Genomic DNA, 12413 nt, shown 5'->3' with positions numbered 1-12413 from the left:
AATATTTCTGGTTGGAAAAAAAAAAAAGTATCTCTATTTAAACAAAGGCTTTAAAATGACAGTCACCAGAGTGTATTAGCCAGCAAACCTCCTTTACTCATAAATATAAAACTGTATTTGTTACACTTGTGAATGTTCCAATACTTGAACATTCACTAACTCAGTCATCACTTTTAATACACACAGAAAGACACACACACACACACATATATATATAACCGAGATATCCCAATATGCATTTCAGGTTACTCTAGTGTTAAGGAACAGAACTATGACAAATAAGCTACAGCCAATTTATTGCCTCTGAAGAGGTTAGCACTAACATTATAAATTTGCAGTTAACGATGTATTTATTATTTCCCCTAGGACTTGAAGACAAAAGTTACTCTGCATTAGTTTACTGCATAAGCATGTATATTTGTGTGTGTGTGTGTGTGTGTGTACACATATAATTTGAGTATCAATCTGTATTGTCACAGAGAAAGCTAAGTATGGGCTAATATTACAGGCCTGAAGAACTTACTAAGATATGTTTAAGAAATGTTTAAAGAAAGCAGCTTCTTAAGGAGCTGTCTATTAATCATCAACCAAAAATCACACTGGAACTATAAACATTATACAGTGGCCATTCCCTTGCCCTTCATTCCACTGAACAAACAACTAGAGTGCGTTTAGTGGAACACAAAGTGCTTGTGACTGCTAGTGTATTACTAATTAGTGTATCTATACCCAATTCCTATTAAAATCAATGAGAAAAACCCAAACACTAAAACACCTCCCCCCACAAAACCTTTCTCAGTCTCCCTGCAAAAGACAGCAAGCTACAACTCTTTATCGACAATAAGTATCACCTTATTTATTTCTGCTAGAAGTGTTTATCAGTAAAGCTTTAAAGTATGACTTGACGTATGCCAGATTCTTCAGAGCACCAAATTGCTATGCATTATTTAAATCTAAAACTTGCAATTATGCATTTTTTTATTATTTCTACAGAACATTATTTCAGAAAGTAGCAAAACTTGGAATTTCTGGGAAATTGATAAGGTGGTGTTATTAAAAATTCACAGGGTAGACTTCCTTAATTAGCATACTGGTCTCCAAACATTTAATTCCTTTTCTGTCTTCTCCACCATAAAGAGAATTTCTTATCCATGCTTCCAAGGGCCTATTTCAGGCACTATCAGTCTTCCTAACCACACAAGCTGTGTCCCAATATCTTCACATGGCCAAAAGCCATACACTATTTACCTGAGAGAACTGAAGGAAAAGAGAATTCTGGGAGCAACTCAGAAGCACAGGATGACAATAACTCCCTTCAAGGCCCACCACTCTGCTGTAAAAAGGAACTGAACTGTTGCCTAGATCCCTGGGCAGTCAGTTAACATCTGCCTCAAACGCCAGAAATGAGGATCACCTAGCATAATTGCTTGTTCACGTAACAATCACAACCGACAACCTTCACCCAAACCACTCTGAAGCGGAAGAATATTCAGAAGAACAAAGCGGACACATTTCTGTATTTTATATCTGGCCTTGTTTCACATCTATTCCTGTGATCTCATATCCAACTCTTATGTGCCACATTAAATTTCATTTGAGACTGATCACTTCTTTTCTCCTCCCTTTCAACTTTGCATCTTCAAATTTTTTTTATACAGCACAATCAATTTTTCTTAGTAAGTATATGACAACAGTCCCCTTCAAAGCATTTTACTTGCCTTTCAACACCAATCACAAGGCAGATGCCAACAGAATTCCTGCCAATTGACATTTTAAATGTTCTGATATGTTCTGCAGAGTTTCTTAGGTCAAACACCAATTGGTTTTGATGTACAAGGTGCACTAATGTATTACTCAAATTCAGGGATGAAGACATCTGGCATATTGCTTTATATACATGATCTTAAAAGAAACATTTTAAAACTCAGCATTTTTTTCCTAGAACTACATATATCAGTAGCTGAGTGTCAGCTGTCTTCATTAGAGACTTGGAGCACAAAACTTGGTTTTCTGCTTAAAATTTGTGATAACTGCAAAGACCTGAATTAAAAAATAGGTATCACTGATGTTAATTCCACCAGTGAACATATTAATATTTTTCTTTTTACTTAGAACATCTTGAGCTTCACCACAAATTTTAAAGTCTTATAATCTCAACATAAGAGAAAAGAATAGGTTAGCGCACAGAACTCGCTAATGCACATTAATGTGTTGCTAGCAAGCTTACTGAAAGGTATTTCTGAAGCAGATCAAAAACACTCAGTTATGAAGGGTGGCAGATGTACATCAATAGACCTGCCAGAATTACTTGATAGTGCTGACAAGAGAACTTACTGTGTCAACTGATTCAACATATTGCCCAATTTCTGAGGGGGGTGGGGAGAAGCAAAAAAGGCAACCAGAATCCAGGCACAAAATACTAAAACTCTTACATAAATTTGAATTTCATATTTATCAATTTAACTGAACAGTTGCTTCCTATTGATAGTATGGTTTCAGGACTTCTTTGGCAACTTGTTAAGTATAGGAGCAATCAACATTAACCTAGATTACAAACTAGTACACAAAAAACGACAGCTTGTATTAAGAAGAGCCTAATAGGAAAAAAAAATACAAGTTTTCTGAGTCTCTGAAATCAGGTTGTTTTTCCTGCTGGTGTAGAGAGCAGTCTAAGTGTTTGCTTTCAGCTGAACAGGAAAACACCAGGTTAAGTTCACAGAGAAGAAAACAAGTTTCCAAATTTACATATTGGCTAATACCTTCGCTTTTCAAAACCCTGATCTTAAAATCAAAGGAACTTTTCTTTAAAATAATTTATCTTTTTTTTTCCCTAGTGAAGACCAAATATCTGCTAGTTTAATTTGTGACAATTTACAGTCACAATAATAAAGTTGTGTAGTCATTAAAGAAGTGTCTCGCCAACAAAACCACAGAAATAAGACCATTTACTGTTGGTTTTGCTACTAATTCAAATTTATCTGAATTTGTGATGTCTTACATGCAGACAATTTAAATAAAAGAATACTTGTAAATTGAAACACATTTCCCACTGCTAAAACACGACTGGGAGCTATATTCATTAGCTTTTGTGCTGCTGTGCTCTGTGCAACACAGTAGTTTCACCAGGCATATTGCGTCTGAAGTATAATCTTTCTCCAGATTTAGGTGCTTCAGAGACATTGCCTAGCAGTTCACCAGAAGCCACCCCGCCTTCATTTAGGGTAGCCAATAAAAAATTAGCAACTCTCCCTTTAAACAGAATGAAGCAGCAAAATGAAATTTCAGGCTGACTATAAGGTGCCCTCTTTGAATGGGACTGGAAAGAGCACAGGAATGCATATATTTTACTTCAGCAGTCTCTTAAAGTAATAGGCAGTGTGTATGTTGTTTGATTAATTTTTTTAACTTTGTTTCTAATATAAAGTGTCAATCTAGATGCTACTCTTACTATATTGATAAGTTAAAAATGCTTGAGAGCTCATACTTTGTTGAGAAATAGAACTTATTCTTACAAAGATCTTACAAGTTAGGACCTTTGAAAAGGCATACATGAACAATTTCACTGTATTTCAAAACAGAAAATTTTGATTTGTCTGAGACTAAAATAGCTAAACTAGAAGAAATCTGAGATTCACTTCACCTTGTAGAGATATAACTGCAAGTGCATGCTCCGCTTTTTTCAACTTAAAACGGATTTCACACCATGACAGGTTTCATTCTGCATTAAAATTGCAAATCTTCTATGTGGCCCAGTTTCAGCTGCAATTGATCTGCTTTGTCGTCATAGATTAAAAAAACAGTGAAGGGCACTGCAGCTTTAAATATTTCAGAGCTATGTAGCTAGTAAATAGACTCCATTGCAATATGGCTGTGAAGGTCGTGTCCTATTGTCTCTTTTCTCTGCAAATATTTTGAACAGCATAAAATGGTTTATTTTATACAATACCTCCCTGCCGTTTCTAAATCACGTCAATTGTATTAGGCATTTCCTTACTGGAAAGGACAGATACGCCACTCTTTCCATACACACCCACGCTGCTTCTAGATATATTCAAAACGTCCACTGTGAATATAACAGCAGGGTGTACATATCAGATGTATACAGTTTTTCATATGTATACCTCATGCGAACAGACTCCCCACTAAATCCCACCACAACATAAGGACAATTAGTTATTTCAATGGTGATAAAATAATTAACTGTATTTCAGGTCAAGAAGCATCTTTGGTTAAAATTAACAGGCCAATTAGAAAACTGAAGTCAGCAATTTTAATGCCTCCTGTTTCTCACATATGGAAGAATACGAAAAAAATTGTAACATGCAGCACCAAGGAAACATAGTCTGCCAAACCTGTTTTTCCTGAAGGCAAGCTACTACCTTTTGGATGCTAAAAAACAAACAAAAAAACCACCAACCCAAAAAGCCCTGTCACATTTAAGAAAAAGTTACAAGAAAAATAAGACTATAAACCTTAAGCCAGAATTTGGAATCTTTGTGTATGCATTCCCCAGGATCAATCCCACTTCTTTCATATACGGTGACTATTCAATGCAGTTATGAGTTATGGAGAAATACATCCCTGCAAAAAATACACCTTTGTGATAGCTGTCACCATGTAGAAGGTGTACATAGTAATTTACCTGAAAAGGCAACAGATTGTTGCCATTGTCCGTCCTGAACACGTTGTCTTCCATCCAGGATTTGGGGGTTAAGGGTGCAGCCCGTGGGAACTTCGGAGGGGCAATGACATTGCTGGAGAACGGCTTTTTAAGGGGTGAAATGGGATTGAGGGGGGAGGGTACGCCGACCCCCACTCCCACGCCAACCCCCACTCCAACTGCCCTTCGAGGGTCCCTACCAGCCTGCAGTCCACCCCAAGGGTTGGAAGGTGTACTCCAAGCTGCATTTTGATGGTTATTCCAGCTGGAGGAGGAAGAAGAGGAGGCAGAGGAGGAAGACGGTTTGCTGGTCATGATGGGCTGATGGCTGTAAGCAGCATTTCTCTGAGCGAAAGGTGCCTGATTAGGGCTTACAGGTGACCTCCGCTGCTGCTGCTGCTGCGCTTGCTGCTGCTGCTGCTGATGTTGGTGATGTTGAGTCTGAGCTAGGCCAATTTGAGGTGAGAAAGTGCCACCAAATACAGGGTTGACATGGTGCGGAAAATTCTGGAAAAGCATTGTCCCATTGACTGGAGTAATCCCTTGGAAAAAGCTATCATCCACCGTGTTTGTGGTCCCTGTAGACCAGGTGCTGCCGAAGGAGGGAGACAAGGAGGTGCCGGCTGCAGGTTCTTGTTGAGGCTGGTGAAAGCTCAAGCCAGGCAAAATGGGAGACTCCATCTGCATCTTCTCCTTGCTATTTTGGGAAGGAGCCGATGTGCCGATACTAGTCACTGAACTGTTGTCTTCTGGTTTGGATGTCTCCGACGAGATGGGTGTAGAGGGGGCTTCTGCTGAGTTTGGATCTTGCTGCTGCTGCTGCTGCTGCTGCCGCTGCTGCTGGGGCTGGGCTTTGCTTTTGTCCATCAGTAAATCATCCTGCATGGTTTGCGCAGCTGAAACAGTAGGGGAAAAAACCACAAAGACAGATTATTAACATTGTCATTCATACCACAAACCAAGCTGTTTTAATCATTTGCCAGCCAAAAATCTCATCCTATTGCTAGTGCTATGCTACAGCAAATTGCAAGGCAGACCCGTAATCTTCCCCCTCCCCCATTTAGTAATATGTAACCTTTGATCGTGCTAGATTGCCTTTAAAATATTTTTCAAGATGCTTCACCCTTTTTGATGCCTTGTTTCCCTTCAGTCTAAATGAGAGATGTGCTTATAGGGCAGAGATATACAGCTATTTCGCCACGTCTCTTTTCTCTTACACCGGAACTCAGAGCTCTCACCCTGCAATGAGAAACTGATTCTGGTTCCTGTTTTTCCAAGCACCCTCCTCCTCCTCCTCCTCCTCCTCCGCCACCTCCTCCCCTTGGTTATTTGCATACGTCAATAAATACTGCTGCGTCCTTCAGCAAGGTTAAAAAGACACCAGTCTTCGCTCTTCTCCACCCCCTTTTCTATTAGGGGACCTTTAAAGGAGCCGGGTACGATTTTCCTTAATCACCGAACAAGCTTTTCCATTATTTAAATTTATCAGAGAGAAAGCACACACGAAATCTCGTACTGACACGGGAGCGGTTCTCAGCTGCACGATCGTTTACTGGCCTGTTCCTGCCGCACAGCTCGCTGCTTGCTTAGGGCACCAGAAGCGATCGCAGTGACGGGTGGAGGGGGGGGGGGGTGGTGGCAGGGGGGAGTGGAGACACATGTACAAAGCCACCGATGAGTGTTATATTTGCCTTCAGTGACCTTATGCTCTTTCCGTGTAAAACGTTATTTTACATCAAAGCAGTCGTTTGCTTAAAGGTATTTCTACGCACTATATTTCTAGATATATGAAACCATCAGCAATATTTTAATTGTGAAAAAAAAAGGTCAAAACGAGCAGATCTGGGAGTTATTATTAGCCAATGTTTCTGATGCTTTCACAATGAAAAATAAAACCAGGGCAAATTGAAAATTAAAATATAGACATGCCACATTTTAAAAGCCATCTTTATATGCACAAGACAAAGACTAGTGATGAAAATTATTTGCTAAATCAATACATAAGTTTAAATTTTAAAAAGTAAATGTATGTAGAATGGTTGAGACTTATATCTGCTAAAAAAGGTGTTTCATATAAAACAGGCCAGATGACATAATTCGATTATTATTTTGAAACAAGAGAGCTAATGCATATACAGACATCAATGAACAGCGATTGTATGAAACTAGAACAGGAACCTCCACATTCTGCAGAATTTTAGTCAAATGAAGAGACCATTCTAAATCTCAAAAGTATTTTAAATGAGCCAGAAATCACTTACCTTAATTGAATAATTATGTTCAAAGATGGTCATCACTGAATACCTAATGGCATTTCTACTGAGCCAGTTGTATGACATGTACATTCCTAAGATTCCAAATTTTTTTAGGATTGTTGTTTTAATGTAACAAAGTAAAGCCGAATCAATAAACTGTTTAAGAAAAGTGGCAGAGTGAAATAGACAACCCTCTGGTTTCTGACAGTAACAGTTTAAAAATGGTCCATGTGTATCTTTAACATTTTTTGTTTCTTTTTTTTTCTTTCTTTTAAATCTCTTCTGAGCCACACACACTTTTTAGTCAAAATGCATGTCAGAACAAGTTTCTGCTATCAGTTAAGTTGCTGGTCATGCTCCCTCTTATTTACCTGTTCAATATGTAAGCCAACAGCAAGGGTTCACGAACATTAAGGCAAGTTCCTAAGAAGAATGATTCGACTAAATTATTGCAACTGTAACAAACAGCTCTGCTGCTGCTACTGGGGGTGCAGAAAACCTTGCTACGCAGTTTAAACCCATACTGCAGTAAGACGTAATACACCAAGCCCTGTGTAACTTTCAATTAGCTTCATTTCTACCAAAATCACTACTACTCCTAAGGCTACATAAAATTACTGATGATTCCACATCACATAGAGAAAAAGATTATATGTATCCCTTCCCTGGTTCTGACCTATATGTATAAAAACACATTTAGAGAGACAAAGATAACAGCTGAAATGTTAACATTCTGTCATCAATAAAGTATACTTAAATCAGTTAGTCACCAGGTTATCCATAGTGGCTAGCACAACAGTTGCTTCAAATATGTACCTTGACTTAGCTGTTTTTGAACTTTATCCTAGGACTGTAATCCACATTCATTTCCATATTGCTTCTTAAAGGTAAAAATCACTGCACAATTCAACCCTCTCGTCAAGGTCAAGACCTACCTTTCCAGTCTGAATGGAAAAACACTAGATAAAAAACGACTTTGAAAGACAGGCCAGCCAATGCCTAATGTTGGACCAATATGCAGTACCTCTTGATTATTTGCTGGTGTAAGTATCTGTACAATTTACAACCCAGTACAGGAAATCTATATCCCCATAGCAATACCAGGTCTGTTTGCATGCAGTAACCCACGCAGTCAACACAGAAATTTTTAAGGAACAGTTACCTTTGGATTTTCTGTATTTAAAGATCAACAAAAAGACAATATATTTATTTTCTTCTTTCAGGTTTGGTATATGACAAATAGTCGACCACTCTGGCAAGAGCACTTTGACAACTGGAAGCTTTCAGCGCATGCTCTCCCAAGGAATCATGGGGTTTGAAGTCTTTATCTATAGATGGCATTTCACTGCTACCTACCCTGGAAGGAAGAGGACTCAAAAGGAAAATACGTGCACACTCCCTCTTTCCAGGGAAAATTGCTGCAGTCTGAACCACCAGCTCTGAGAAGATAAACATCTGTGAGACTGAGCTGAAAATTACTAACTAGATAAGAACTTTTGACAGTTTATAAACTCTGATCAAATAGCTGCCCATTCATAATAACAATCACTAGACAAAGAAATAGTTCTACTATTTCCAAATTTCTTTCCAAACTTCTAGTTTAACAAATTAATTATAAGCTCATACCACCTATAAAATATACAGCTGTTATGGAGGAGATTGTGTCATGTTGCTTAGCTGAAGAAAATATTAAATAACCACCTCTCATAATATCCTTTCTAAAAATGTTCTAAAACTCCAAAACAAATAGGTCAAGTATGAAAATTTAAATCAAATCAAAATCAACATATAGACAAAAAGTTGTACCATTTGAATAGTTTCCCTTTTCTAAGTTACCACTTTTTCATTACTGAATTATCGTTAATACACTGAAAATTCTACAAAAAAAAATATGCTACTGGGAAAAAAAGGAAGGTACAAATTTAACATTCTATCTACTCTGTACGCTGTGGTTCCGCATTTCAGCTGTCTCCCCTCCACTACCCACTATCCACATATCTCCAACCTCCATTATCAACACACAGCCTGACAGGAGCTCCTCTCATAAGATTGTAATATTTTGATGATTAATTTAGGTTGGGTAAAGTTTTCAGAATTTCAATTACCAGCACTTGTGTTCTGTCTTGTAGTAGTCCATGAATTATTCTGGATATTTATTCTGGATAATTATTCACAGTAGTAATTGCTCAGGACCAAACACTAATGTTTGTATGGAAATTACTTTGTTGAAATCAGAAGTGTGAAAATATCAGTGTTTAATAAAAATGCAGGCTGATTTTTCAAAGGATGTAATACACACAGCTTTATGGTGAAAGAGAGATGACTAAAACCGAGAAAGACAAATTAGGGCAGTTGAAAATGGGTTGTTAAAACACTTATGTCTTTGCTTTCTACAGTCTGTTTATGTTGAACTGTATGGTCTGCCACCTTAAATCAATGCTGTAATTAAGAATTTCTCAACACTTGCTCTAACCTGTTTGTGCTACTCTGAATCATTAAGGGCAGGAAAACTGCTTTCTTAAAGCAGATGAAAATACCTCAGTTGTTGAAATACCCCAGCTGCCACAGGGCTGGCTCTAGGCATTCCATACCCCTCCTTCATGTTCCTATTTACTTCTGGGTTACTGCTTTTCAGATGATTTGAGGATTCATGTGGAAGGGACCGCACCCTTACCGTCAGTGCTTCCTAGGAGACAGCTTCACTTTTTAGATCAATTATTAAGATAAGGAGAGTGCTCATTACAATAATCACAAATGGATAAGCACTCCAGAACTAAAGGAAATCAGGATCTAAAGACAGTTTTTGATCAACTAGCCACTAGAAGAACACCATTTTTTTGTTTCTACCAGCCAACTCTTTCGTAACTGGAAGTTAGAAGATAATAAAAACTGTATCAGAACAGAAGAACTTAATTCAATCTGGTATCTGAATTACTGGTCCTGGCCAGTTACAAAGAAACAAATGTAAGAAAGGCCCAAATAAGTCCAATTATCTCAATTAACATTGTATTGAGTGAATTTTTGTTTTATGGAATTCATTGTGAAGCAATTTAAGCCTACTGTTATTAGCAAACCATGCTAGTCTTTTGGCAGAAAGTGAGTATTCCAACTAGCTTGAAGTTAGTTGGAATAGTTAAAATGAACTATTATGCTACTGAAAAACTGAGTTTTATTGTAGAAACATTTTTCTCAGTTTAGATTTGTTTCGTTTTAGCTTAATTGAGGGCTCCTTATCTTTTTAAAGATGGAATAAAGTAGATTAAAAATGCCTAATTGATCTGGTAATTTAATTTTACATACATAGCAGTTAAAATGCAGTTTTGCCAAAATAGAATACTTCCGTATTGTCAGATTACTTAGCTTTGTTGAAAACAGTGAATAATTCCAACAGTCTTAATGTTGTCAGATCAAAAGAACTGTATTAAGGTACTGCTCCTTCATTATTTGGCCTCTTTTTCAGCCCTTGCTTAAATAGATATTTAATATACCACCATATTATTCTTACAGTAATTGCTTGTCAACTTCTTCATTAAGCTTAAACCTGTATAAATTTGTTATCAAACCATTTAGTAGTTAGTTGATCTTTAGACATAAATCTGATAGCCAAATTTTGGGCTCAATTTTATGCCCTAAATAGCTTATGTTGGGTTTGGTGAGTTTCACTAAGTTCTGTACTTGCCTTCAAATGTGCAGGTTTGTTTAATTCAAAACGGCTGCCATCTCCAGTTAGTATAAGCGAGGATGAGCTCAGTCAAATCTCAATTAATAGCAACCATTTCCTCTCATTTTGCATTGGCAAAAGGGAGTCTGTTCCCAGGAGAGTTCTCTGGGCTCAAATACAGCTACTGCTAGGTGAATTTTTCCAGGGATGGGGCATCTACCACCTCTCTGAGCAAACTGTTCCAGTTTTACCACACTTGTCGTAAGTTCTTTCTTTCTTATGTCAAATCTAAATCTACCCTCTTTCAGTTTAAAAACATCACTCCTTAACCTATCACATTTTCATGTATCCTATTACAGTTTTGTATTTCATGTTTGGAAAAAAAGTAAAGATGTCCAAACCTACTAAGTGTTCACGATTTGATCTGCAAGTTTTGTCCAGTCTCATCATATCTTCCCATGCCAGCATGAGAGAAAAGCAGCCACCTGTCACAGACTGTTCTTCAGCCTCAAATGGTAGCCAAGTGATGCTGGGTTCTGGTTACATTTCTTAAGGTAAGTATTGTTCACAGCCATTATTATTCATCATGACCTCATAGCTGTATACTACATGGCAGGCAACTAGCATATCCTTCCCACTCCAAAGCCAAAATACAGAAATTGCACAAATCACATAATCCTAGGAATAAAACCAGCTTCACAATTTCCATTTCTAATATTTGAGAATAAATATGTAAAACCTAAGCATTTGGCTAGTCTAGCTGATCAGTGCTCTGGCCAACATACAATGCGCTTATTCCAAACCAAGATTAGGAACCAGAAACTCTGATATCTATGTTTCATGCTCTTATGTTTCATGAACAGCTGTAATTGGGACAATGTGTATTAGGTTCTCTTCCAGGAAGTCATGCCCATATGGTTTACTCAGGCCACTGTACATCCAGACTTCTCAGCAGTGCAAGCAAAACTGAATGTTACGGTCCCAAGAATAAGTACAAAATAAAGTTTCTGGGACAGGATGTCAGCATGATGCCTTCTTCCTACCTGCTTCTATACATACTTCCTGGAAGGAACATTTACATCACTGTAATTGCTTTAGCATTCCCATTTATATTTGTAGCAATTAGAAAATAAACAACACCCTCCCTACTCCATACATAAAATACAGCTTACAAATTCAAGTCCAAATATTTAACACACATTTTTACAACTTTCTCTCAGCAAACTCTCAAAACCAGACAGATTTTTCCCTGGCTAAGGACAGCACAAAGAATCCAGTATATTCACTAGTCTCCTTCCTATTCTACCTGATCTCTATAGTCATGTATATGCACCATGCAAATGCTACTTGTCTTAACCAAGAACAGATGTAGGTTGATGCAATCATAGAGTTGTGGGGTTGGCCTCATGAATTACTACCTTCTACAGCAACTGCAGTATAACAAAGTTATAATCTACAGAAGGGATCGGGGGCTAGTTATGTGTAACAAAACTTATTACACAAGAGCTTTTATTATATATATATATATATATGTAACAAATAAAGTCTGAAAAGGAGTATTCAGAGTTGATCTTCACTAACCAACCTTCCCAAGAATCTGGAATGTCACAATTGCCTCTGAAAAGTAGGGTATTGCCCTTTGCTTGGGGAACATGACATTATGCAGAACCTTCACATGCATACAAATACACATCACTTGTACTGAGAAGTAAAGAGTGGGAGATGCCCGTGGTGGAGATAAAAGGGCAGGGCAACTTCTCTCCAAATGCTATCCACCTCTTCGCTCTGTAACAGCTTTTCAGCTTCTAAATTTCCAGTTTCACAGACTGTGATGCTC

At 37.7% G+C, this 12413-nt stretch overlaps 1 protein-coding gene across 4 annotated transcripts in view; it reads right to left on the bottom strand.

Annotated features, from left to right (window-relative positions):
• The window catches only part of CPEB3 (cytoplasmic polyadenylation element binding protein 3), a 92552-nt gene that overhangs the window by 79037 nt on the left and 1102 nt on the right, over window positions 1–12413 (bottom strand). For 3 of the 4 annotated variants that reach the window (XM_055792412.1, XM_055792461.1, XM_027788899.2), the window contains exon 2: window positions 4643–5556. In XM_055792412.1, the coding sequence (XP_055648387.1) occupies window positions 4643–5545 (903 nt within the window). In that variant the 5' untranslated portion in view covers window positions 5546–5556. Of the gene's footprint in view, window positions 1–4642; window positions 5557–5783; window positions 5926–12413 lie in introns of those variants that run through there. The other variant, XM_027788895.2, reaches the window with a different exon arrangement.

The sequence above is a fragment of the Falco peregrinus genome, chromosome 1, assembly GCF_023634155.1.
Source record: "Falco peregrinus isolate bFalPer1 chromosome 1, bFalPer1.pri, whole genome shotgun sequence".
Lineage (NCBI taxonomy): Eukaryota > Metazoa > Chordata > Aves > Falconiformes > Falconidae > Falco > Falco peregrinus.
Note: the sequence above shows the minus strand (reverse complement) of the source record. Positions and strands in the feature narration are given on the sequence as shown.